This window comes from Oncorhynchus masou, chromosome 30 (assembly GCF_036934945.1).
Source record: "Oncorhynchus masou masou isolate Uvic2021 chromosome 30, UVic_Omas_1.1, whole genome shotgun sequence".
In the NCBI taxonomy this organism is placed as follows: Eukaryota; Metazoa; Chordata; class Actinopteri; order Salmoniformes; family Salmonidae; genus Oncorhynchus; species Oncorhynchus masou.
Window position 1 is genome coordinate 5135810 of NC_088241.1, and position 27264 is coordinate 5163073.

At 39.7% G+C, this 27264-nt stretch overlaps 1 protein-coding gene across 1 annotated transcript in view; it reads left to right on the forward strand.

Moving 5' to 3' along the window:
- Window positions 1–27264, forward strand: part of LOC135523012 (glutamate receptor ionotropic, NMDA 2D-like) — a 133201-nt gene that overhangs the window by 65442 nt on the left and 40495 nt on the right. The window contains 1 exon segment of the mRNA XM_064949742.1: window positions 148–265. Within this exon segment, the coding sequence (XP_064805814.1) occupies window positions 148–265 (118 nt within the window).

A 27264-nucleotide genomic window follows, 5' to 3' on the forward strand; every position in this document is an offset into this window, starting at 1 on the left:
GGTTGCTGTCACTTTGTGAAAATTGCATTTGTGAAAATAGCAATACAAAATGTGATGTATTGCTTGGTTGATTGGTTGGGTGAGTGAGTGATTGAGTGAGTAGTTGCTTGCTAGATTGATTGATTGATTGATGTTTGCTTGTCAAAGGTGATGACCATAGGCTCTGGGAAGGTATTTGCCACCACAGGCTACGGTATCGCCCTGCACAAGAACTCCCGCTGGAAACGCCCCCTCGACCTGGCCCTGCTGCAGCTGGTGGGAGACGGTGAGGACAGGGGAGGAGGGGAGGAGGAAGGAGGCCGGGAGATGGGGAAGATAAGGGAGGACGGGAGGAGGAAGGGAAATGGTGAGGACAGGGGAGGAGGGGGGAAGGAGGAAGGGGAAGGATGTAGAGAGTGAGGGGAGACTTGGGGAAGGTTAAAGGTGTGGTACGGGGTAAAAAGGAGAGGGGAGGAGAAAGGGGGAGATGGAGGTCAAAGGGCAAAGGGTAAGGCAAGACGCTCCCTACACCTACCCCTTGGTCCTAACCATTTGATGTTTGCAGATCTGTAAGGTCTGGATAGGTATCAGCAGTTCTGTGTTAGAGCTTCCACCATATTGCTTCCACCTTACAGATCTGCAAATACGGGAGGGTTAGGGCCAAGGGGAAGGGGGAGGGAATGAAATGGGAATGGCTGAGGGAATATGTTGGGGTACTGTTGGGGGGAGATGGTGATGACTTGTTGGGTCATGATGGGAACGGGGCCAAATGCTATGCTGAGATGAACTGGGGATGAGGCCTGAGGAGTGAGGGACCCTGAACAGGGGACGAGGCCTGATGAATGAGGAATGAGGGATCTTGAACAGGGAACATGGCCTGAGGAATGAGGGATCTTGAACAGGGTACGAGGCCTGAGGAATGAGGAATGAGGGATCTTGAACAGGGGACGTGGCCTGAGGAATGAGGGATCTTGAACAGGGAACGTGGCCTGAGGAATGAGGGATCTTGAACAGGGGACGAGGCCTGAGGAATGAGGGATCTTGAACAGGGGATGAGGCCTGAGGAATGAGGGATCTTGAACAGGGGATGAGACCTGCGGAATGAGGGATCTTGAACAGGGGACGAGGCCTGAGGAATGAGGGATCTTGAACAGGGGATAGGGCCTGAGGAATGAGGGATGTTGAACAGGGGATGAGGCCTGAGGAATGAGGGATCTTGAACAGGGGATGAGGCCTGATGAATGAGGGATGTTGAACAGGGGATAAGGCCTGATGAATGCGGGATGTTGAACAGGGGATGAGGTCTGTAGAATGAGGGATGTTGAACATGGGATGAGGCCTGAGGAATGAGTGATGTTGAACAGGGGATGAGGCCTGAGGAATGAGGGATGTTGAACAGGAGATGAGGCCTGATGAATGAGGGATGTTGAACAGGGGATAAGGCCTGATGAATGAGGGATGTTGAACAGGGGATAATGCCTGAGGAATGAGTGATGTTGAACAGGTGATAAGGCCTGATGAATGAGGGATGTTGAACAGGGGATAAGGCCTGAGGAATGAGGGATGTTGAACAGGGGATAAGGCCTGAGGAATGAGGGATGTTGAACAGGGGATAAGGCCTGAGGAATGAGGGATGTTGAACAGGGGATAAGGCCTGAGGAATGAGGGATCTTGAACAGGGGATAAGGCCTGATGAATGAGGGATGTTGAACATGGGATAAGGCCTGATGAATGAGGGATGTTGAACAGGAGATGAGGCCTGAGGAATGAGGGATGTTGAACAGGAGATGAGGCCTGAGGAATGAGGGATGTTGAACAGTGGATAAGGCGTGAGGAATGAGGGATGTTGAACAGGGGATAAGGCCTGAGGAATGAGGGATGTTGAACAGGAGATGAGGCCTGATGAATGAGGGATGTTGAACAGGGGATGAGGCCTGATGAATGAGGGATGTTGAACAGGGGATAATGCCTGAGGAATGAGGGATGTTGAAAAGGGGATAAGGCCTGATGAATGAGGGATGTTGAACAGGGGATGAGGCCTGAGGAATGAGGGATGTTGAACAGGGGATGAGGCCTGAGGAATGAGGGATGTTGTATTATGGCTTTCAGGCATTAGTAGCAGCCCTTTGCTATTCTTGAGAATCTCTTTTTATATACCTTCCTCTCTTCCTCCTCTCTCCTTTTTCTCTCTGTCTTCCATCTGATGAAAGGAAATATTTAGTTTGTGTGTGTCAGTGTTGTTTGGAGGGATCATCACAACTTGTGACAGTTTTATAGTCATTACAGATAAGCTGAGGACCAGAGAGAGAGAGACAGAGAGGCACAAAGAGACAGAGGGAGAGACGGACAGAAATGGACTGCAAGAAATAATGGATGAAACAGACAGACTGACTAAACCTCAAGGAATAGTAGAGACACATATAGACATTTCAGTAGAAATAGAGATGACAGTGAGCCAGATAATTCAATAATTGAATTCTGGTAGGGTGTTATTATAGCACTATGTTTGTCCATTGTCCATTTCCAAGTCGGGGATTAGAGAGAAAGAGATTTAGCCTATAATAGTGAGAAAGTCTGTTTTTAGCAGAGGCTGTCAAAACACTAATGCTTAATTGTCATTTTTACAGTCTACACACACACACGCACGCACGCACACACACACACACACACACACACACACACACACACACACACACACACACACACACACACACACACACACACACACACACACACACACACACACACACACACTGTATTGTCTCAACAGGATGCTCCTTGTTTGGCTTGACTCGTTGTTTAATCGTCTTTGCTCGTGGCGTGGCGGACAAAGCCTTTAGCTGCCTACACACTGATAATGCCAAGTCTATGACACAAGATCCTGGGTGAGAGTTAAACACCCGGACCACGTGGGAAACACTCTATGCATGGGAAACGGAGCGTTCAGATGACTCACAGGTTGTATTTGTATTTTATTGATGTTATTTGTTGCGTTTAGCATGCCCTTGCTCTTACGTCTGTGTACCCCAGGCTGAACAATGGTGCAGTATGGTGGAGGGCTCTAGTAACAGGAGCTGTTAAGTGAGGATGGATCTGGTAATAGGAAGGTATTATACTGTATGTGGGGATTACTAAAGAAGAGGATTCATTCCTAGAGGATAGGAGATGTTTCTCACGTTCACGTTTCCTTTCTGACATCCTCTTCTATTCCATTATTCCGTTATTCCTCTTATGTCAGTTTATACTATGTCATGTTGTTATGTCTTGTCATAACTGCATTCAGGAGGAGAGATACTGACCGATGATTTGATGAACTGTAATAGTTGTGTTGTTACACACTGCCTCATGTGAAATCTATAGCATCTATCACCATTTTCTCTGGATAATGGTTGCACAATGTGTGACTGAAATCTCTGCACCTCTGCAGTGCACAAAGGTTTCCTTTCTCCTTTTGAGATCTAAAGTAGTTTGCATAGGGTTTGATACAAGCTGTAGTTTGTATATGATTTGAGAAGCAGTTGGTTGTTTTGTCTAGGGCTTGATAGAAACAGGGGATTATATATACTTTGCCGCCCAGGCAGCTACCATGTACCCACACGTCTGTGGACATGTCTGGCAGGATGTCATGGGTGGCCGTTTGACAGAATTGCCCCTACCCCCTACTGCCCATGTTTTCCCTAAAACCACCTTGCTGGAACATGCCAGCTGTGTGGTGGCAGCGCCAGATCTACCTGACCTCACCTGCCAAGTAGGTCAGATGTACTGTGTGGATTTGACACACCTGCTAGATTTGGTAGGCTGGACCTGGTTGGAGCTGGCTGGAGGTGCAAAGAGAGATGGATGCCATCAAAACACAAACAGTCTACAGCTATGGTCTGAGAGAGAGAGAGAGAGAGAGAGAGAGAGAGAGAGAGAGAGAGAGAGAGAGAGAGAGAGAGAGAATAGAAAGCACAGTAGAAAGAATAGAAAGCACAGTAGAGAGAATAGAAAGCACAGTAGGAAGAATAGAAAACACAGTAGAAAGAATAGAAAGCACAGTAGAAAGAATAGAAAGCACAGTAGAACGATTAGAAAGCACAGTAGAAAGAATAGAAAGCACAGTAGAAAGAATAGAAAGCACAGTAGAGAGAATAGAAAGCACAGTAGAAAGAATAGAAAGCACAGTAGAAAGAATAGAAAGCACAGTAGAAAGAATAGAAAGCACAGTAGAAAGAATAGAAAGCACAGTAGAGAGAATAGAAAGCACAGTAGAAAGAATAGAAAGCACAGTAGAAAGAATAGAAAGCACAGTAGAAAGAATAGAAAGCACAGTAGAAAGAATAGAAAGCACAGTAGAGAGAATAGAAAGCACAGTAGAGAGAATAGAAAGCACAGTAGAAAGAATAGAAAGCACAGTAGAGAGAATAGAAAGCACAGTAGAAAGAATAGAAAGCACAGTAGAAAGAATAGAAAGCACAGTAGAGAGAATAGAAAGCACAGTAGAGAGAATAGAAAGCACAGTAGAGAGAATAGAAAGCACAGTAGAGAGAATAGAAAGCACAGTAGAAAGAATAGAAAGCACAGTAGAGAGAATAGAAAGCACAGTAGAAAGAATAGAAAGCACAGTAGAGAGAATAGAAAGCACAGTAGAAAGAATAGAAAGCACAGTAGAAAGAATAGAAAGCACAGTAGAGAGAATAGAAAGCACAGTAGAAAGAATAGAAAGCACAGTAGAAAGAATAGAAAGCACAGTAGAGAGAATAGAAAGCACAGTAGAAAGAATAGAAAGCACAGTAGAAAGAATAGAAAGCACAGTCAAGTGGAGAGAAAGCACAGTAGAAAGAATAGAAAGCACAGTAGAAAGAATAGAAAGCACAGTAGAGAGAATAGAAAGCACAGTAGAAAGAATAGAAAGCACAGCAGAAAGAATAGAAAGCACAGTAGAGAGAATAGAAAGCACAGTAGAGAGAATAGAAAGCACAGTAGAAAGAATAGAAAGCACAGTAGAAAGAATAGAAAGCACAGTCAAGTGGAGAGAAAGCACAGTAGAAAGAATAGAAAGCACAGTCAAGTGGAGAGAAAGCCCCAGGGAAGAGACAGAGCTTAGTAAAAGGTTTTTGTTTGGAGGAATGTGTGTTTGTATGCTTTTCATTGGTGAAGGTCAAGACTGAAGAGATACACTCAAAGTCAAGTGGGAAAAAGGCACAGAAAGTGGCATTTTTTCTAAAGATTCTCATCTTCTCTTTGAGAAGGCAGCTTTATACAGGTACCTCAGTCTGTTGTTGCGTTCCAATATGCCCTGGTCCATCTGTTGTTGCGTTCCAATATGCCCTGGTCCATCTGTTGTTGCGTTCCAATATGCCCTGGTCCATCTGTTGTTGCGTTCCAATATGCCCTGGTCCATCTGTTGTTGCGTTCCAATATGCCCTGGTCCATCTGTTGTTGCGTTCCAATATGCCCTTGTCCATCTGTTGTTGCGTTCCAATATGCCCTGGTCCATCTGTTGTTGCGTTCCAATATGCCCTGGTCCATCTGTTGTTGCGTTCCAATATGCCCTGGTCCATCTGTTGTTGCGTTCCAATATGCCCTGGTCCATCTGTTGTTGCGTTCCAATATGCCCTGGTCCATCTGTTGTTGCGTTCCAATATGCCCTGGTCCATCTGTTGTTGCGTTCCAATATGCCCTGGTCCATCTGTTGTTGCGTTCCAATATGCCCTGGTCCATCTGTTGTTGCGTTCCAATATGCCCTGGTCCATCTGTTGTTGCGTTCCAATATGCCCTGGTCCATCTGTTGTTGCGTTCCAATATGCCCTGGTCCATCTGTTGTTGCGTTCCAATATGCCCTGGTCCATCTGTTGTTGCGTTCCAATATGCCCTGGTCCATCTGTTGTTGCGTTCCAATATGCCCTGGTCCATCTGTTGTTGCGTTCCAATATGCCCTGGTCCATCTGTTGTTGCGTTCCAATATGCCCGGGTCCATCTGTTGTTGCGTTCCAATATGCCCTGGTCCATCTGTTGTTGCGTTCCAATATGCCCTGGTCCATCTGTTGTTGCGTTCCAATATGCCCTTGTCCATCTGTTGTTGCGTTCCAATATGCCCTGGTCCATCTGTTGTTGCGTTCCAATATGCCCTGGTCCATCTGTTGCTGTAGCTGTGGAGTCTGGCTGAAGGGCTAATGATGTTCAACAGAAGTCCCATTAGTCAAATCACATGGCTGACTGGGCCGGCATGATTTAAGCAAAGACAGCATAGGAGGTAGTAGAGAGGTCAGTAGTATAGCAGGTTTTGGGTCAGCTAAATTTCAATCCAGTCAGACAATAAATACTATGTGGACTTTTCAACCCCAGGGCTTGAATTTCAATTAATATCCTGAAGTAATGCAATTAAAATAAACTTTGCACTATAACCCTGGACAGTAGTAGTAGTATCAGTAGTGTTAAAGTGTTGACACTATATAAATAATTACATTGAATATTGTACGTACCTGCAGTTTAGTATGATTACTATTCATGTGTTCATGGTTATTATTGGCATTGGCCATGACCTTTCCCCTCTGATGATCACCCAGAGTTGTACCTGTCCAATGTGACTCTACCACAGGTTGAGTGGGCTGTATCACTTTTCTGTATTTGTACCATTTGTACATGGCTATACAACTTTTATTTCTTAGGTGGAAAGTAAAGGAAAGGAATATTGAATTGCTTGTGGGCATTCCTTGTCAAGTTACGACAGGTATAATTAGCAGTACTAGAAGTAGTAGTAATAGTAGCTGCTGTAGCGTAACTGGTCGTTGTTGTGATAGTGGAACAGTAGTGGTGGTGGTTATGATAGTAGAGCAGCAGCAGTAGTTGTTATTATGAGAGTAGAGCAGTAATAGGGGTGGTTATGATAGTAGAGTAGTAATAGGGGTGGTTATGATAGTAGAGTAGTAATAGGGGTGGTTATGATAGTAGAGCAGTAGTAGTGGTGGTTATGATAGTAGAGCAGTAGTAGTGGTGGTTATGATAGTAGAGTAGTAATAGGGGTGGTTATGATAGTAGAGCAGTAGTGGTGGTGGTTATGATAGTAGAGTAGTAAAAGGGGTGGTTATGATAGTAGAGCAGAAGTAGTGGTGGTTATGATAGTAGAGTAGTAATAGGGGTGGTTATGATAGTAGAGCAGTAGTGGTGGTGGTTATGATAGTAGAGTAGTAAAAGGGGTGGTTATGATAGTAGAGCAGAAGTAGTGGTGGTTATGATAGTAGAGTAGTAATAGGGGTGGTTATGATAGTAGAATAGTAGTAGGGGTGGTTATGATAGTAGAGCAGAAGTAGTGGTGGTTATGATAGTAGAGTAGTAATAGGGGTTGTTATGATAGTAGAGTAGTAATAGGGGTGGTTATGATAGTAGAGTAGTAATAGGGGTGGTTATGATAGTAGAGTAGTAATAGGGGTGGTTATGATAGTAGAGCAGAAGTAGTGGTGGTTATGATAGTAGAGTAGTAATAGGGGTGGTTATGATAGTAGAGCAGTAATAGGGGTGGTTATGATAGTAGAGCAGTAATAGGGGTGGTTATGATAGTAGAGCAGAAGTAGTGGTGGTTATGATAGTAGAGTAGTAATAGGGGTGGGTATGATAGTAGAGCAGAAGTAGTGGTGGTTATGATAGTAGAGTAGTAATAGGGGTGGTTATGATTGTAGAGTAGTAATAGGGGTTGTTATGATAGTAGAGCAGTAATAGGGGTGGGTACGATAGTAGCGCAGTAGCAGTGGTGGTTATGATAGTAGAGTAGTAATAGGGGTGGTTATGATAGTAGAGTAGTAATAGGGGTGGTTATGATAGTAGAGCAGTAGCAGTGGTGGTTATGATAGTAGAGTAGTAATAGGGGTGGTTATGATAGTAGAGCAGTAGTAGTGGTGGTTATGATAGTAGAGTAGTAATAGGGGTGGTTATGATAGTAGAGCAGTAGTAGTGGTGGTTATGATAGTAGAGTAGTAATAGGGGTGGTTATGATAGTAGAGCAGTAGTAGTGGTGGTTATGATAGTAGAGTAGTAATAGGGGTGGTTATGATAGTAGAGCAGTAGTAGTGGTGGTTATGATAGTAGAGTAGTAGTAGTGGTGGTTATGATAGTAGAGTACTGGTTGTTATGATAGTAGATTAGTGGTAGTGGTGGTTATAATAGTAGAGCAGTAATAGGGGAGGTTATGATAGTAGAGCAGTAGTAGTGGTGGTTATGATAGTAGAGTAGTAATAGGGGTGGTTATGATAGTAGAGCAGTAGTAGTGGTGGTTATGATAGTAGAGTAGTAATAGGGGTGGTTATGATAGTAGAGCAGTAGTAGTGGTTGTTATGATAGTAGAGCAGTAGTAGTGGTGGTTATGATAATAGAGTGGTAGTAGTAGTGATTGTTAAGATAGTCGAGTGGAAGTAGTGTGGTTGTTATGATAGTAGAGCAGTAGTAGTAGTGGTTGTTATGATAGTATAGCAGTAGTAGTAATGGTTGTTATGATAGCAGAGTGGTAGTAGTAGTGGTTGTTATGATAGTAGAGTGATAGTAGTTTGGTTGTTTTGATAGGAAAGCAGTAGTAGTAGTGGTTGTTATGATAGTAGAGTGGTAGTAGTAGTGGTTGTTGTGATAGTAGAGCAGTCGTAGTAGTGGCTGTTATGATAGTGGAGTGGTAAAGTGGTTGTTATGATAGTAGAGTGTTAATAGTGGTTGTTATGATAGTAGAGTGGTAGTAGTAGTGATTGTTAAGATAGTCGAGTGGAAGTAGTGTGGTTGTTTTGATAGTAAAGCAGTAGTAGAAGTGGTTGTTATGATAGTATAGCAGTAGTAGTAGTAGTGGTTGTTATGATAGTATAGCAGTAGTAGTAATGGTTGTTATGATAGTAGAGTGGTAGTAGTAGTGGTTGTTATGATAGTAGAGTGGTACTAGTTTGGTTGTTTTGATAGTAGAGCAGTCGTAGTAGTGGCTGTTATGATAGCGGAGTGGTAAAGTGGTTGTTATGATAGTAGAGTGTTAATAGTGGTTGTTATGATAGTAGAGTGGTAATAGTGGTTGTTATGATAGTAGAGTGGTAATAGAGGTTGTTATGATAGTAGAGTGGTAATAGTGGTTGTTATGATAGTATAGTGGTAATAGTGGTTGTTATGATAGTAGAGTGGTAGTAGTAGTGGTTGTTATGATAGTAAAGCAGTAATAGTGGTTATTATGATAGTAGAGTGGTAGTAGTAGTGATTGTTAAGATAGTCGAGTGGAAGTAGTGTGGTTGTTTTGATAGTAAAGCAGTAGTAGAAGTGGTTGTTATGATAGTATAGCAGTAGTAGTAGTGGTTGTTATGATAGTATAGCAGTAGTAGTAGTGGTTGTTATGATAGTAGAGTGGTAGTAGTAGTGGTTGTTATGATAGTAAAGCAGTAATAGTGGTTGTTATGATAGTAGAGCAGTAGTAGTAGTGGTTGTTATGGCATTCAAGCAGTAATAGTAGTTGTTATGATAGTAGAGTGGTAGTAGTGGTTGTTATGATAGTAGAGTGGTAAAGTGGTTGTTATGACAGTAGAGTGGTAATAGTGGTTGTTATGATAGAAGAGTGGTAATAGTGGCTGCTATGATATTAGAGCGGTAATAGTGGTTGTTGTGATAGTAGCGCAGTAGTAGTAGTGGCTGTTATGATAGTAGATCAGTGGTAGTAGTGGATGTTATGATTGTAAAGCATTAATAGTGGTCATTATGATAGTAGTGCATTAGTAGTAGTGGTTATTATGATAGTAAAGCATTAATAGTGGTTGTTGTGATAGTAGAGCAGTAGTAGTAGAGGTTGTTATGATATTAGAGTGGTAATTGTGGTTGTTATGATAGTAGAGTGGTAAAGTGGTTGTTATGATAGTAGAGTGGTAATAGTGGTTGTTATGATAGAGGAGTGGTAATAGTGGTCATTATGATAGTAGTGTGGTAATGGTGGTTGTTTTGATAGTAGAGCAGTTGTAGTAGTGGTTGTTATGGTAGTATAGCAGTAGTAGTAATGGTTGTTATGATAGTAGAGTGGTAGTAGAAGAGGCTGTTATGATAGTAAAGCAGTAATAGTGGTTGTTATGATAGTAGAGTGGTAGTAGTTTGGTTGTTTTGATAGGAAAGCAGTAGTAGTAGTGGTTGTTATGATAGTAGAATGGTAGTAGTAGTGGTTGTTGTGATAGTAGAGCAGTCACAGTAGTGGCTGTTATGATAGTGGAGTGGTCAAGTGGTTGTTATGATAGTAGAGTGTTAATAGTGGTTGTTATGATAGTAGAGTGGTAGTAGTAGTGATTGTTAAGATAGTCGAGTGGAAGTAGTGTGGTTGTTTTGATAGTAAAGCAGTAGTAGAAGTGGTTGTTATGATAGTATAGCAGTAGTAGTAGTGGTTGTTATGATAGTATAGAAGTAGTAGTAATGGTTGTTATGATAGTAGAGTGGTAGTAGTAGTGGTTGTTATGATAGTAAAGCAGTAGTAGTGGTTGTTATGATAGTAGAGCAGTAGTAGTGGTGGTTATGATAGTAGAGTAGTAATAGGGGTGGTTATGATAGTAGAGCAGTAGTGGTGGTGGTTATGATAGTAGAGTAGTAATAGGGGTGGATGTGATAGTAGAGCAGTAGTAGTGGTGGTTATGATAGTAGAGTAGTAATAGGGGTGGTTATGATAGTAGAGCAGTAGTAGTGGTGGTTATGATAGTAGAGTAGTAGTAGTGGTGGTTATGATAGTAGAGTACTGGTTGTTATGATAGTAGATTAGTGGTAGTGGTGGTTATAATAGTAGAGCAGAAATAGGGGAGGTTATGATAGTAGAGCAGTAGTAGTGGTGGTTATGATAGTAGAGTAGTAATAGGGGTGGTTATGATAGTAGAGCAGTAGTAGTGGTGGTTATGATAGTAGAGTAGTAATAGGGGTGGTTATGATAGTAGAGCAGTAGTAGTGGTTGTTATGATAGTAGAGCAGTAGTAGTGGTGGTTATGATAGTAGAGTGGTAGTAGTAGTGATTGTTAAGATAGTCGAGTGGAAGTAGTGTGGTTGTTATGATAGAAGAGCAGTAGTAGTAGTGGTTGTTATGATAGTATAGCAGTAGTAGTAATGGTTGTTATGATAGTAGAGTGGTAGTAGTAGTGGTTGTTATGATAGTAGAGTGGTAGTAGTTTGGTTGTTTTGATAGGAAAGCAGTAGTAGTAGTGGTTGTTATGATAGTAGAGTGGTAGTAGTAGTGGTTGTTGTGATAGTAGAGCAGTCGTAGTAGTGGCTGTTATGATAGTGGAGTGGTAAAGTGGTTGTTATGATAGTAGAGTGTTAATAGTGGTTGTTATGATAGTAGAGTGGTAGTAGTAGTGATTGTTAAGATAGTCGAGTGGAAGTAGTGTGGTTGTTTTGATAGTAAAGCAGTAGTAGAAGTGGTTGTTATGATAGTATAGCAGTAGTAGTAGTGGTTGTTATGATAGTATAGCAGTAGTAGTAGTGGTTGTTATGATAGTAGAGTGGTAGTAGTAGTGGTTGTTATCATAGTAAAGCAGTAATAGTGGTTGTTATGATAGTAGAGCAGTAGTAGTAGTGGTTGTTATGGCATTCAAGCAGTAATAGTAATTGTTATGATAGTAGAGTGGTAGTAGTGGTTGTTATGATAGTAGAGTGGTAATAGTGGTTGTTATGATAGTAGAGTGGTAATGGTGGTTGTTATGATAGTAGATCAGTGGTAGTAGTGGATGTTATGATTGTAAAGCATTAATAGTGGTCATTATGATAGTAGTGCAGTAGTAGTAGTGGTTATTATGATAGTAAAGCATTAATAGTGGTTGTTGTGATAGTAGAGCAGTAGTAGTAGAGGTTGTTATGATAGTAGAGTGGTAATTGTGGTTGTTATGATAGTAGAGTGGTAAAGTGGTTGTCATGATAGTAGAGTGGTAATAGTGGTTGTTATGATAGATGAGTGGTAATAGTGGTCGTTATGATAGTAGTGTGGTAATGGTGGTTGTTATGATAGTAGAGCAGTTGTAGTAGTGGTTGTTATGGTAGTATAGCAGTAGTAGTAATGGTTGTTATGATAGTAGAGTGGTAGTAGAAGAGGCTGTTATGATAGTAAAGCAGTAAAAGTGGTTGTTATGATAGTAGAGTGGTAGTAGTTTGGTTGTTTTGATAGGAAAGCAGTAGTAGTAGTGGTTGTTATGATAGTAGAGTGGTAGTAGTAGTGGTTGTTGTGATAGTAGAGCAGTCGTAGTAGTGGCTGTTATGATAGTGGAGTGGTAAAGTGGTTGTTATGATAGTAGAGTGTTAATAGTGGTTGTTATGATAGTAGAGTGGTAGTAGTAGTGATTGTTAAGATAGTCGAGTGGAAGTAGTGTGGTTGTTTTGATAGTAAAGCAGTAGTAGAAGTGGTTGTTATGATAGTATAGCAGTAGTAGTAGTGGTTGTTATGATAGTATAGCAGTAGTAGTAGTGGTTGTTATGATAGTAGAGTGGTAGTAGTAGTGGTTGTTATCATAGTAAAGAAGTAATAGAGGTTGTTATGATAGTAGAGCAGTAGTAGTAGTGGTTGTTATGGCATTCAAGCAGTAATAGTAATTGTTATGATAGTAGAGTGGTAGTAGTGGTTGTTATGATAGTAGAGTGGTAATAGTGGTTGTTATGATAGTAGAGTGGTAATGGTGGTTGTTATGATATTAGATCAGTGGTAGTAGTGGATGTTATGATTGTAAAGCATTAATAGTGGTCATTATGATAGTAGTGCAGTAGTAGTAGTGGTTATTATGATAGTAAAGCATTAATAGTGGTTGTTGTGATAGTAGAGCAGTAGTAGTAGAGGTTGTTATGATAGTAGAGTGGTAATTGTGGTTGTTATGATAGTAGAGTGGTAAAGTGGTTGTTAGATAGTAGAGTGGTAATAGTGGTTGTTATGATAGAGGAGTGGTAATAGTGGTCGTTATGATAGTAGTGTGGTAATGGTGGTTGTTATGATAGTAGAACAGTTGTAGTAGTGGTTGTTATGGTAGTATAGCAGTAGTAGTAATGGTTGTTATGATAGTAGAGTGGTAGTAGAAGAGGCTGTTATGATGGTAAAGCAGTAAAAGTGGTTGTTATGATAGTAGAGTGGTAGTAGTTTGGTTGTTTTGATAGGAAAGCAGTAGTAGTAGTGGTTGTTATGATAGTAGAGTGGTAGTAGTAGTGGTTGTTGTGATAGTAGAGCAGTCGTAGTAGTGGCTGTTATGATTGTGGAGTGGTAAAGTGGTTGTTATGATAGTAGAGTGTTAATAGTGGTTGTTATGATAGTAGAGTGGTAGTAGTAGTGATTGTTAAGATAGTCGAGTGGAAGTAGTGTGGTTGTTTTGATAGTAAAGCAGTAGTAGAAGTGGTTGTTATGATAGTATAGCAGTAGTAGTAGTGGTTGTTATGATAGTATAGCAGTAGTAGTAATGGTTGTTATGATAGTAGAGTAGTAATAGGGGTGGTTATGATAGTAGAGCAGTAGTAGTGGTTGTTATGATAGTAGAGCAGTAGTAGTGGTGGTTATGATAGTAGAGTGGTAGTAGTAGTGATTGTTAAGATAGTCGAGTGGAAGTAGTGTGGTTGTTATGATAGAAGAGCAGTAGTAGTAGTGGTTGTTATGATAGTATAGCAGTAGTAGTAATGGTTGTTATGATAGTAGAGTGGTAGTAGTAGTGGTTGTTATGATAGTAGAGTGGTAGTAGTTTGGTTGTTTTGATAGGAAAGCAGTAGTAGTAGTGGTTGTTATGATAGTAGAGTGGTAGTAGTAGTGGTTGTTGTGATAGTAGAGCAGTCGTAGTAGTGGCTGTTATGATAGTGGAGTGGTAAAGTGGTTGTTATGATAGTAGAGTGTTAATAGTGGTTGTTATGATAGTAGAGTGGTAGTAGTAGTGATTGTTAAGATAGTCGAGTGGAAGTAGTGTGGTTGTTTTGATAGTAAAGCAGTAGAAGAAGTGGTTGTTATGATAGTATAGCAGTAGTAGTAGTGGTTGTTATGATAGTATAGAAGTAGTAGTAATGGTTGTTATGATAGTAGAGTGGTAGTAGTAGTGGTTGTTATGATAGTAAAGCAGTAGTAGTGGTTGTTATGATAGTAGAGCAGTAGTAGTGGTGGTTATGATAGTAGAGTAGTAATAGGGGTGGTTATGATAGTAGAGCAGTAGTGGTGGTGGTTATGATAGTAGAGTAGTAATAGGGGTGGATGTGATAGTAGAGCAGTAGTAGTGGTGGTTATGATAGTAGAGTAGTAATAGGGGTGGTTATGATAGTAGAGCAGTAGTAGTGGTGGTTATGATAGTAGAGTAGTAGTAGTGGTGGTTATGATAGTAGAGTACTGGTTGTTATGATAGTAGATTAGTGGTAGTGGTGGTTATAATAGTAGAGCAGAAATAGGGAGGTTATGATAGTAGAGCAGTAGTAGTGGTGGTTATGATAGTAGAGTAGTAATAGGGGTGGTTATGATAGTAGAGCAGTAGTAGTGGTGGTTATGATAGTAGAGTAGTAATAGGGGTGGTTATGATAGTAGAGCAGTAGTAGTGGTTGTTATGATAGTAGAGCAGTAGTAGTGGTGGTTATGATAGTAGAGTGGTAGTAGTAGTGATTGTTAAGATAGTCGAGTGGAAGTAGTGTGGTTGTTATGATAGAAGAGCAGTAGTAGTAGTGGTTGTTATGATAGTATAGCAGTAGTAGTAATGGTTGTTATGATAGTAGAGTGGTAGTAGTAGTGGTTGTTATGATAGTAGAGTGGTAGTAGTTTGGTTGTTTTGATAGGAAAGCAGTAGTAGTAGTGGTTGTTATGGTAGTAGAGTGGTAGTAGTAGTGGTTGTTGTGATATTAGAGCAGTCGTAGTAGTGGCTGTTATGATAGTGGAGTGGTAAAGTGGTTGTTATGATAGTAGAGTGTTAATAGTGGTTGTTATGATAGTAGAGTGGTAGTAGTAGTGATTGTTAAGATAGTCGAGTGGAAGTAGTGTGGTTGTTTTGATAGTAAAGCAGTAGTAGAAGTGGTTGTTATGATAGTATAGCAGTAGTAGTAGTGGTTGTTATGATAGTATAGCAGTAGTAGTAGTGGTTGTTATGATAGTAGAGTGGTAGTAGTAGTGGTTGTTATCATAGTAAAGCAGTAATAGTGGTTGTTATGATAGTAGAGCAGTAGTAGTAGTGGTTGTTATGGCATTCAAGCAGTAATAGTAATTGTTATGATAGTAGAGTGGTAGTAGTGGTTGTTATGATAGTAGAGTGGTAATAGTGGTTGTTATGATAGTAGAGTGGTAATGGTGGTTGTTATGATAGTAGATCAGTGGTAGTAGTGGATGTTATGATTGTAAAGCATTAATAGTGGTCATTATGATAGTAGTGCAGTAGTAGTAGTGGTTATTATGATAGTAAAGCATTAATAGTGGTTGTTGTGATAGTAGAGCAGTAGTAGTAGAGGTTGTTATGATAGTAGAGTGGTAATTGTGGTTGTTATGATAGTAGAGTGGTAAAGTGGTTGTTATGATAGTAGAGTGGTAATAGTGGTTGTTATGATAGAGGAGTGGTAATAGTGGTCGTTATGATAGTAGTGTGGTAATGGTGGTTGTTATGATAGTAGAGCAGTTGTAGTAGTGGTTGTTATGGTAGTATAGCAGTAGTAGTAATGGTTGTTATGATAGTAGAGTGGTAGTAGAAGAGGCTGTTATGATAGTAAAGCAGTAAAAGTGGTTGTTATGATAGTAGAGTGGTAGTAGTTTGGTTGTTTTGATAGGAAAGCAGTAGTAGTAGTGGTTGTTATGATAGTAGAGTGGTAGTAGTAGTGGTTGTTGTGATAGTAGAGCAGTCGTAGTAGTGGCTATTATGATTGTGGAGTGGTAAAGTGGTTGTTATGATAGTAGAGTGTTAATAGTGGTTGTTATGATAGTAGAGTGGTAGTAGTAGTGATTGTTAAGATAGTCGAGTGGAAGTAGTGTGGTTGTTTTGATAGTAAAGCAGTAGTAGAAGTGGTTGTTATGATAGTATAGCAGTAGTAGTAGTGGTTGTTATGATAGTATAGCAGTAGTAGTAATGGTTGTTATGATAGTAGAGTGGTAGTAGTAGTGGTTGTTATGATAGTAAAGCAGTAATAGTGGTTGTTATGATAGTAGAGTGGTACTAGTTTGGTTGTTTTGATAGTAGAGCAGTCGTACTAGTGGCTGTTATGATAGCGGAGTGGTAAAGTGGTTGTTATGATAGTAGAGTGTTAATTGTGGTTGTTATGATAGTAGAGTGGTAATAGTGGTTGTTATGAAAGTAGAGTGGTAAAGTGGTTGTTATGATAGTAGAGCAGTAGTAGTAGTGGTTGTTATGGCATTCAAGCAGTAATAGTAGTTGTTATGATAGGAGAGTGGTAGTAGTGGTTGTTATGATAGTAGAGTGGTAAAGTGGTTGTTATGACCGTAGAGTGGTAATATTGGTTGTTATGATAGTAGAGTGGTAATGGTGGTTGTTATGATAGTATAGTGGTAAAGTGGTTGCTATGATAGTATAGTGGTAATAGTGGTTGTTATGATAGTAGAGTGGTAGTAGTAGTGGTTGTTATGTTAGAAAAGCAGTAATAGAGGCTGCTATGATATTAGAGTGGTAATAGTGGTTGTTGTGATAGTAGCGCAGTAGTAGTTGTGGCTGTTATGATAGTAGATCAGTGGTAGTAGTGGATGTTATGATTGTAAAGCATTAATAGTGGTCATTATGATAGTAGTGCAGTAGTAGTAGTGGTTATTATGATAGTAAAGCATTAATAGTGGTTGTTGTGATAGTAGAGCAGTAGTAGTAGAGGTTGTTATGATAGTAGAGTGGTAATTGTGGTTGTTATGATAGTAGAGTGGTAAAGTGGTTGTCATGATAGTAGAGTGGTAATAGTGGTTGTTATGATAGATGAGTGGTAATAGTGGTCGTTATGATAGTAGTGTGGTAATGGTGGTTGTTATGATAGTAGAGCAGTTGTAGTAGTGGTTGTTATGGTAGTATAGCAGTAGTAGTAATGGTTGTTATGATAGTAGAGTGGTAGTAGAAGAGGCTGTTATGATAGTAAAGCAGTAAAAGTGGTTGTTATGATAGTAGAGTGGTAGTAGTTTGGTTGTTTTGATAGGAAAGCAGTAGTAGTAGTGGTTGTTATGATAGTAGAGTGGTAGTAGTAGTGGTTGTTGTGATAGTAGAGCAGTCGTAGTAGTGGCTGTTATGATAGTGGAGTGGTAAAGTGGTTGTTATGATAGTAGAGTGTTAATAGTGGTTGTTATGATAGTAGAGTGGTAGTAGTAGTGATTGTTAAGATAGTCAGTGGAAGTAGTGTGGTTGTTTTGATAGTAAAGCAGTAGTAGAAGTGGTTGTTATGATAGTATAGCAGTAGTAGTAGTGGTTGTTATGATAGTATAGCAGTAGTAGTAGTGGTTGTTATGATAGTAGAGTGGTAGTAGTAGTGGTTGTTATCATAGTAAAGCAGTAATAGTGGTTGTTATGATAGTAGAGCAGTAGTAGTAGTGGTTGTTATGGCATTCAAGCAGTAATAGTAATTGTTATGATAGTAGAGTGGTAGTAGTGGTTGTTATGATAGTAGAGTGGTAATAGTGGTTGTTATGATAGTAGAGTGGTAATGGTGGTTGTTATGATAGTAGATCAGTGGTAGTAGTGGATGTTATGATTGTAAAGCATTAATAGTGGTCATTATGATAGTAGTGCAGTAGTAGTAGTGGTTATTATGATAGTAAAGCATTAATAGTGGTTGTTGTGATAGTAGAGCAGTAGTAGTAGAGGTTGTTATGATAGTAGAGTGGTAATTGTGGTTGTTATGATAGTAGAGTGCTAAGTGGTTGTTATGATAGTAGAGTGGTAATAGTGGTTGTTATGATAGAGGAGTGGTAATAGTGGTCGTTATGATAGTAGTGTGGTAATGGTGGTTGTTATGATAGTATAGCAGTAGTAGTAGTGGTTGTTATGGTAGTATAGCAGTAGTAGTAATGGTTGTTATGATAGTAGAGTGGTAGTAGAAGAGGCTGTTATGATAGTAAAGCAGTAAAAGTGGTTGTTATGATAGTAGAGTGGTAGTAGTTTGGTTGTTTTGATAGGAAAGCAGTAGTAGTAGTGGTTGTTATGATAGTAGAGTGGTAGTAGTAGTGGTTGTTGTGATAGTAGAGCAGTCGTAGTAGTGGCTGTTATGATTGTGGAGTGGTAAAGTGGTTGTTATGATAGTAGAGTGTTAATAGTGGTTGTTATGATAGTAGAGTGGTAGTAGTAGTGATTGTTAAGATAGTCGAGTGGAAGTAGTGTGGTTGTTTTGATAGTAAAGCAGTAGTAGAAGTGGTTGTTATGATAGTATAGCAGTAGTAGTAGTGGTTGTTATGATAGTATAGCAGTAGTAGTAATGGTTGTTATGATAGTAGAGTAGTAATAGGGGTGGTTATGATAGTAGAGCAGTAGTAGTGGTTGTTATGATAGTAGAGCAGTAGTAGTGGTGGTTATGATAGTAGAGTGGTAGTAGTAGTGATTGTTAAGATAGTCGAGTGGAAGTAGTGTGGTTGTTATGATAGAAGAGCAGTAGTAGTCGTGGTTGTTATGATAGTATAGCAGTAGTAGTAATGGTTGTTATGATAGTAGAGTGGTAGTAGTAGTGGTTGTTATGATAGTAGAGTGGTAGTAGTTTGGTTGTTTTGATAGGAAAGCAGTAGTAGTAGTGGTTGTTATGATAGTAGAGTGGTAGTAGTGGTTGTTATGATAGTAGAGTGGTAATAGTGGTTGTTATGATAGTAGAGTGGTAATGGTGGTTGTTATGATAGTAGATCAGTGGTAGTAGTGGATGTTATGATTGTAAAGCATTAATAGTGGTCATTATGATAGTAGTGCAGTAGTAGTAGTGGTTATTATGATAGTAAAGCATTAATAGTGGTTGTTGTGATAGTAGAGCAGTAGTAGTAGAGGTTGTTATGATAGTAGAGTGGTAATTGTGGTTGTTATGATAGTAGAGTGGTAAAGTGGTTGTTATGATAGTAGAGTGGTAATAGTGGTTGTTATGATAGAGGAGTGGTAATAGTGGTCGTTATGATAGTAGTGTGGTAATGGTGGTTGTTATGATAGTAGAGCAGTTGTAGTAGTGGTTGTTATGGTAGTATAGCAGTAGTAGTAATGGTTGTTATGATAGTAGAGTGGTAGTAGAAGAGGCTGTTATGATAGTAAAGCAGTAAAAGTGGTTGTTATGATAGTAAAGTGGTAGTAGTTTGGTTGTTTTGATAGGAAAGCAGTAGTAGTAGTGGTTGTTATGATAGTAGAGTGGTAGTAGTAGTGGTTGTTGTGATAGTAGAGCAGTCGTAGTAGTGGCTGTTATGATTGTGGAGTGGTAAAGTGGTTGTTATGATAGTAGAGTGTTAATAGTGGTTGTTATGATAGTAGAGTGGTAGTAGTAGTGATTGTTAAGATAGTCGAGTGGAAGTAGTGTGGTTGTTTTGATAGTAAAGCAGTAGTAGAAGTGGTTGTTATGATAGTATAGCAGTAGTAGTAGTGGTTGTTATGATAGTATAGCAGTAGTAGTAATGGTTGTTATGATAGTAGAGTCGTAGTAGTAGTGGTTGTTATGATAGTAAAGCAGTAATAGTGGTTGTTATGATAGTAGAGTGGTACTAGTTTGGTTGTTTTGATAGTAGAGCAGTCGTACTAGTGGCTGTTATGATAGCGGAGTGGTAAAGTGGTTGTTATGATAGTAGAGTGTTAATTGTGGTTGTTATGATAGTAGAGTGGTAATAGTGGTTGTTATGAAAGTAGAGTGGTAAAGTGGTTGTTATGATAGTAGAGCAGTAGTAGTAGTGGTTGTTATGGCATTCAAGCAGTAATAGTAGTTGTTATGATAGGAGAGTGGTAGTAGTGGTTGTTATGATAGTAGAGTGGTAAAGTGGTTGTTATGACCGTAGAGTGGTAATAGTGGTTGTTATGATAGTAGAGTGGTAATGGTGGTTGTTATGATAGTATAGTGGTAAAGTGGTTGCTATGATAGTATAGTGGTTAATAGTGGTTGTTATGATAGTAGAGTGGTAGTAGTATTGGTTGTTATGATAGAAAAGCAGTAATAGAGGCTGCTATGATATTAGAGTGGTAATAGTGGTTGTTGTGATAGTAGCGCAGTAGTAGTAGTGGCTGTTATGATAGTAGATCAGTGGTAGTAGTGGATGTTATGATTGTAAAGCATTAATAGTGGTCATTATGATAGTAGTGCAGTAGTAGTAGTGGTTATTATGATAGTAAAGCATTAATAGTGGTTGTTGTGATAGTAGAGCAGTAGTAGTAGAGGTTGTTATGATAGTAGAGTGGTAATTGTGGTTGTTATGATAGTAGAGTGGTAAAGTGGTTGTTATGATAGTAGAGTGGTAATAGTGGTTGTTATGATAGAGGAGTGGTAATAGTGGTCGTTATGATAGTAGTGTGGTAATGGTGGTTGTTATGATAGTAGAGCAGTTGTAGTAGTGGTTGTTATGGTAGTATAGCAGTAGTAGTAATGGTTGTTATGATAGTAGAGTGGTAGTAGAAGAGGCTGTTATGATAGTAAAGCAGTAAAAGTGGTTGTTATGATAGTAGAGTGGTAGTAGTTTGGTTGTTTTGATAGGAAAGCAGTAGTAGTAGTGGTTGTTATGATAGTAGAGTGGTAGTAGTAGTGGTTGTTGTGATAGTAGAGCAGTCGTAGTAGTGGCTGTTATGATAGTGGAGTGGTAAAGTGGTTGTTATGATAGTAGAGTGTTAATAGTGGTTGTTATGATAGTAGATTGGTATTAGTAGTGATTGTTAAGATAGTCGAGTGGAAGTAGTGTGTTTGTTTTGATAGTAAAGCAGTAGTAGAAGTGGTTGTTATGATAGTATAGCAGTAGTAGTAGTGGTTGTTATGATAGTATAGCAGTAGTAGTAATGGTTGTTATGATAGTAGAGTGGTAGTAGTAGTGGTTGTTATGATAGTAAAGCAGTAATAGTGGTTGTTATGATAGTAGAGTGGTACTAGTTTGGTTGTTTTGATAGTAGAGCAGTCGTACTAGTGGCTGTTATGATAGCGGAGTGGTAAAGTGGTTGTTATGATAGTAGAGTGTTAATAGTGGTTGTTATGATAGTAGAGTGGTAATAGTGGTTGTTATGAAAGTAGAGTGGTAAAGTGGTTGTTATGATAGTAGAGCAGTAGTAGTAGTGGTTGTTATGGCATTCAAGCAGTAATAGTAGTTGTTATGACCGTAGAGTGGTAATAGTGGTTGTTATGATAGAAGAGTGGTAATAGTGGTTGTTATGATAGTAGAGTGGGAAAGTGGTTGTTATGATAGTAGAGTGGTAATAGTGGTTGTTATGATAGTAGAGTGGTAATAGTGGTTGTTATGATAGTATAGTGGTAATAGTGGTTGTTATGATAGTAGAGTGGTATTAGTAGTGGTTGTTATGATAGTAAAGCAGTAATAGTGGTTGTTATGATAGTAGAGTGGTAGTAGTAGTGATTGTTGAGATAGTCAAGTGGAAGTATTGTGGTTGTTTTGATAGTAAAGCAGTAGTAGAAGTGGTTGTTATCATAGTATAGCAGTAGTAGTAGTGGTTGTTATGATAGTATAGCAGTAGTAGTAGTAGTGGTTGTTATGATAGTAGAGTGCTAGTAGTAGTGGTTGTTATGATAGTAAAGCAGTAATAGTGGTTGTTATGATAGTAGAGCAGTAGTAGTAGTGGTTGTTATGGCAGAAAAGCAGTAATAGTAGTTGTTATGATAGTAGAGTGGTAAAGTGGTTGTTATGACAGTAGAGTGGTAATAGTGGTTGTTATGATAGAAGAGTGGTAATAGTGGTTGTTATGATAGTAGAGTGGTAATGGTGGTTGTTATGATAGTAGAGTGGTAAAGTGGTTGCTATGATAGTATAGTGGTAATAGTGGTTGTTATGATAGCAGAGTGATAGTAGTAGTGGTTGTTATGATAGAAAAGCAGCAATAGAGGCTGCTATGATATTAGAGTGGTAATAGTGGTTGTTGTGATAGTAGCGCAGTAGTAGTAGTGGCTGTTATGATAGTAGATCAGTGGTAGTAGTGGATGTTATGATTGTAAAGCATTAATAGTGGTCATTATGATAGTAGTGCAGTAGTAGTAGTGGTTGTTATGGCAGTAAAGCAGTAATAGTAGTTGTTATGATAGTAGAGTGGTAGTAGTGGTTGTTATGATAGTAGAGTGGTAAAGTGGTTGTTATGACAGTAGAGTGGTAATAGTGGTTGTTATGATAGAAGAGTGGTAATAGTGGTTGTTATGATAGTAGAGTGGTAATGGTGGTTGTTATGATAGTAGAGTGGTAAAGTGGTTGCTATGATAGTATAGTGGTAATAGTGGTTGTTATGATAGCAGAGTGGTAGTAGTAGTGGTTGTTATGATAGAAAAGCAGCAATAGAGGCTGCTATGATATTAGAGTGATAATAGTGGTTGTTGTGATAGTAGCGCAGTAGTAGTAGTGGCTGTTATGATAGTAGAGTGGTAATTGTGGTTGTTATGATAGTAGAGTGGTAAAGTGGTTGTTATGATATTAGAGTGGTAATAGTGGTTGTTATGATAGAGGAGTGGTAATAGTGGTCGTTATGATAGTAGTGTGGTAATGGTGGTTGTTATGATAGTAGAGCAGTTGTAGTAGTGGTTGTTATGATAGTATAGCAGTAGTAGTAATGGTTGTTATGATTGTAGAGTGGTAGTAGTAGAGGCTGTTATGATAGTAAAGCAGTAATAGTGGTTGTTATGATAGTAGAGTGGTAGTAGTTTGGTTGTTTTGATAGGAAAGCAGTAGTAGTAGTTGTTGTTATGATAGTAGAGTGGTAGTAGTAGTGGTTGTTGTGATAGTAGAGCAGTCGTAGTAGTGGCTGTTATGATAGTGGAGTGGTAAAGTGGTTGTTATGATAGTAGAGTGTTAATAGTGGTTGTTATGATAATAGAGCAGTAGTAGTAGTGGTTGTTATGGCATTCAAGCAGTAATAGCAGTTGTTATGATAGTAGAGTGGTAGTAGTGGTTGTTATGATAGTAGAGTGGTAAAGTGGTTGTTATGACAGTAGAGTGGTAATAGTGGTTGTTATGATAGAAGAGTGGTAATAGTGGTTGTTATGATAGTAGAGTGGTAAAGTGGTTGTTATGATAGTAGAGTGGTAATAGTGGTTGTTATGATAGTAGAGTGGTAATAGTGGTTGTTATGATAGTATAGTGGTAATAGTGGTTGTTATGATAGTAGAGTGGTAGTAGTAGTGGTTGTTATGATAGTAAAGCAGTAATAGTGGTTGTTATGATAGTAGAGTGGTAGTAGTAGTGATTGTTAAGATAGTCAAGTGGAAGTAGTGTGGTTGTTTTGATAGTAAAGCAGTAGTAGAAGTGGTTGTTATGATAGTATAGCAGTAGTAGTAGTGGTTGTTATGATAGTATAGCAGTAGTAGTAGTGGTTGTTATGATAGTAGAGTGGTAGTAGTAGTGGTTGTTATGATAGTAAAGCAGTAATAGTGGTTGTTATGATAGTAGAGCAGTAGTAGTAGTGGTTGTTATGGCAGTAAAGCAGTAATAGTAGTTGTTATGATAGTAGAGTGGTAGTAGTGGTTGTTATGATAGTAGAGTGGTAAAGTGGTTGTTATGACAGTAGAGTGGTAATAGTGGTTGTTATGATAGAAGAGTGGTAATAGTGGTTGTTATGATAGTAGAGTGGTAATGGTGATTGTTATGATAGTAGAGTGGTAAAGTGGTTGCTATGATAGTATAGTGGTAATAGTGGTTGTTATGATAGTAGAGTGGTAGTAGTAGTGGTTGTTATGATAGAAAAGCAGCAATAGAGGCTGCTATGATATTAGAGTGGTAATAGTGGTTGTTGTGATAGTAGCGCAGTAGTAGTAGTGGCTGTTATGATAGTAGAGTGGTAAAGTGGTTGTTATGATAGTAGAGTGGTAATAGTGGTTGTTATGATAGAGGAGTGGTAATAGTGGTCGTTATGATAGTAGTGTGGTAATTGTTATGTACTTGAGTGAAGACCCAAAAGCGGTTTTAACAGAAAACAGAGTTCTTTAATGAAAAACAGGAATGGCATAAATCCTCTTCCAACGTAGTCAATGGAACAAAAGAACGTAGTATAATGCAGGATGCACCTGCCAGGCAGACTCCGACAGGATAGGACAAGGTGGAAGCAAACGGGACGACAGCTTGCTTCTGGCATCAAAAACACAAACAAGAATCAGACACTGAAAGTAGCAGGAACAGAGAGAGAAATAGAGACCTAATCAGAGGGGGAAGAGAGAACAGGTGGGAAAGAGTGGATGAGCTAGTTAGGGGAGATGTAGAACAGCTGAAGAATGAGAGACAGAGAAGGTAACCTAAAAAGACCAGCAGAGAGAGACAGAGTGAAGAGAAAGGACAGGAACAGACATAACAAGACATGACAGGTAATGGTGGTTGTTATGATAGTAGAGCAGTTGTAGTAGTGGTTGTTATGATAGTATAGCATTAGTAGTAATGGTTGTTATGATTGTAGAGTGGTAGTAGTAGAGGCTGTTATGATAGTAAAGCAGTAATAGTGGTTGTTATGATAGTAGAGTGGTAGTAGTTTGGTTGTTTTGGTAGGAAAGCAGTAGTAGTAGTTGTTGTTATGATAGTAGAGTGGTAGTAGTAGTGGTTGTTGTGATAGTAGAGCAGTCGTAGTAGTGGCTGTTATGATAGTGGAGTGGTAAAGTGGTTGTTATGATAGTAGAGTGTTAATAGTGGTTGTTATGATAGTAGAGTGGTAGTAGTAGTGATTGTTAAGATAGTCGAGTGGAAGTAGTGTGGTTGTTTTGATAGTAAAGCAGTAGTAGAAGTGGTTGTTATGATATTAGAGCAGTAGTAGTAGTATTGGTTGTTGTGATAGTAAAGCAGTAGTAGTTGTGGTTGTTATGATAGTAGAGTGGTAGTAGGAGTGATTGTTATGATAGTCGAGTGGTAGTAGTGTGGTTGTTTTGATAGTAAAGCAGTAGTAGAAGTGGTTGTTATGATATTAGAGCAGTAGTAGTAGTATTGGTTGTTGTGATAGTAAAGCAGTAGTAGTTGTGGTTGTTATGATAGTAGAGTGGTAGTAGGAGTGATTGTTATGATAGTCGAGTGGTAGTAGTGTGGTTGTTTTGATAGTAAAGCAGTAGTAGTAGTGGTTGTTATGATAGTAGAGCAGTAGTAGTAGTGGCTGTTATTATAGTAGAGTAGTAGTATTAGTGGTTGTTATGATAGTAAAGCAGAAATAGTGGTTGTTATGATAATAGAGTGGTAGTAGTATTGGTTGTTGTGATAGTAAAGCAGTAGTAGTTGTGGTTGTTATGATAGTAGAGTGGTAGTAGTAGTGGTTGTTATGATAGTATAGCAGTAGTAGTAGTGGTTGTTATGATAGTAGAGTGGTAGTAGTAGTGTTTGTTATGATAGTAAAGCACTAATAGTGGTTGTTATGATAGTAGAGTGGTAGTAGCAGTGTTTGTTATGATAGTGGAGTGGTAGTAGTAGTGGTTGTTAAGATAGTAAAGCATTAATAGTGGTTGTTATGATGGTAGAGTGGTAGTAGTTGATATTTTTATGATAGTCGAGTGGTAGTAGTGTGGTTGTTTTGATAGTAAAGCAGTAGTAGTAGTGGTTGTTTTGATAGTATAGCAGTAGTAGTAGTGGTTGTTGTGATAGTAGAGTGGTAGTAGTAGTGGTTGTTATGATAGTAAAGCAGTAATAGTGGATGTTATGATAGTAGAGTGCTAATAGTGGTTGTTATGATAGTAAAGTAGTAATAGTGGTTGTTATGATAGTAGAGTGGTAGTAGTTGTGGTTGTTATGATAGTAGAGTGGTAGTAGGTTTGGTTGTTGTGATAATAGAGCAGTAATAGTGGTTGTTATGATAGTAGAGTGTTAGTAGTAGTGGTTGTTATGATAGTAGAGCAGTAGTAGTAGTGGTTGTTATGATAGTAGAGCAGTAGTAGTAGTGTTTGTTATGATAGTAGAGCAGTAGTAGTAGTAGTGGTTGTTATGATAGTAAATCAGTAATAGTGGTTGTTATGATAGTAGAGTTGTAGTAGTAGTGGTAGTTATGATAGTAGAGCAGTAATAGTGGTTACATTTACATTTACATTTAAGTCATTTAGCAGACGCTCTTATCCAGAGCGACTTACAAATTGGTGAATTCACCTTCTGACATCCAGTGGAACAGCCACTTTACAATAGTGCATCTAAATCATTAAGGGGAGGGGGGGGTGAGAAGGATTACTTATCCTATCCTAGGTATTCCTTGAAGAGGTGGGGTTTCAGGTGTCTCCGGAAGGTGGTGATTGACTCCGCTGTCCTGGCGTCGTGAGGGAGTTTGTTCCACCATTGGGGGGCCAGAGCAGCGAACAGTTTTGACTGGGCTGAGCGGGAACTGTACTTCCTCAGTGGTAGGGAGGCGAGCAGGCCAGAGGTGGATGAACGCAGTGCCCTTGCTTGGGTGTAGGGCCTGATCAGAGCCTGGAGGTACTGCGGTGCCGTTCCCCTCACAGCTCCGTAGGCAAGCACCATGGTCTTGTAGCGGATGCGAGCTTCAACTGGAAGCCAGTGGAGAGAGCGGAGGAGCGGGGTGACGTGAGAGAACTTGGGAAGGTTGAACACCAGACGGGCTGCGGCGTTCTGGATGAGTTGTAGGGGTTTAATGGCACAGGCAGGGAGCCCAGCCAACAGCGAGTTGCAGTAATCCAGACGGGAGATGACAAGTGCCTGGATTAGGACCTGCGCCGCTTCCTGTGTGAGGCAGGGTCGTATTCTGCGGATGTTGTAGAGCATGAACCTACAGGAACGGGCCACCGCCTTGATGTTAGTTGAGAACGACAGGGTGTTGTCCAGGATTACGCCAAGGTTCTTAGCGCTCTGGGAGGAGGACACAATGGAGTTGTCAACCGTGATGGCGAGATCATGGAACGGGCAGTCCTTCCCCGGGAGGAAGAGCAGCTCCGTCTTGCCGAGGTTCAGCTTGAGGTGGTGATCCATCATCCACACTGATGTCTGCCAGACATGCAGAGATGCGATTCGCCACCTGGTCATCAGAAGGGGGAAAGGAGAAGATTAATTGTGTGTCGTCTGCATAGCAATGATAGGAGAGACCATGTGAGGTTATGACAGAGCCAAGTGACTTGGTGTATAGCGAGAATAGGAGAGGGCCTAGAACAGAGCCCTGGGGGACACCAGTGGTGAGAGCGCGTGGCGAGGAGACAGATTCTCGCCACGCCACCTGGTAGGAGCGACCTGTCAGGTAGGACGCAATCCAAGCGTGGGCCGCGCCGGGAGATGCCCAACTCGGAGAGGGTGGAGAGGAGGATCTGATGGTTCACAGTATC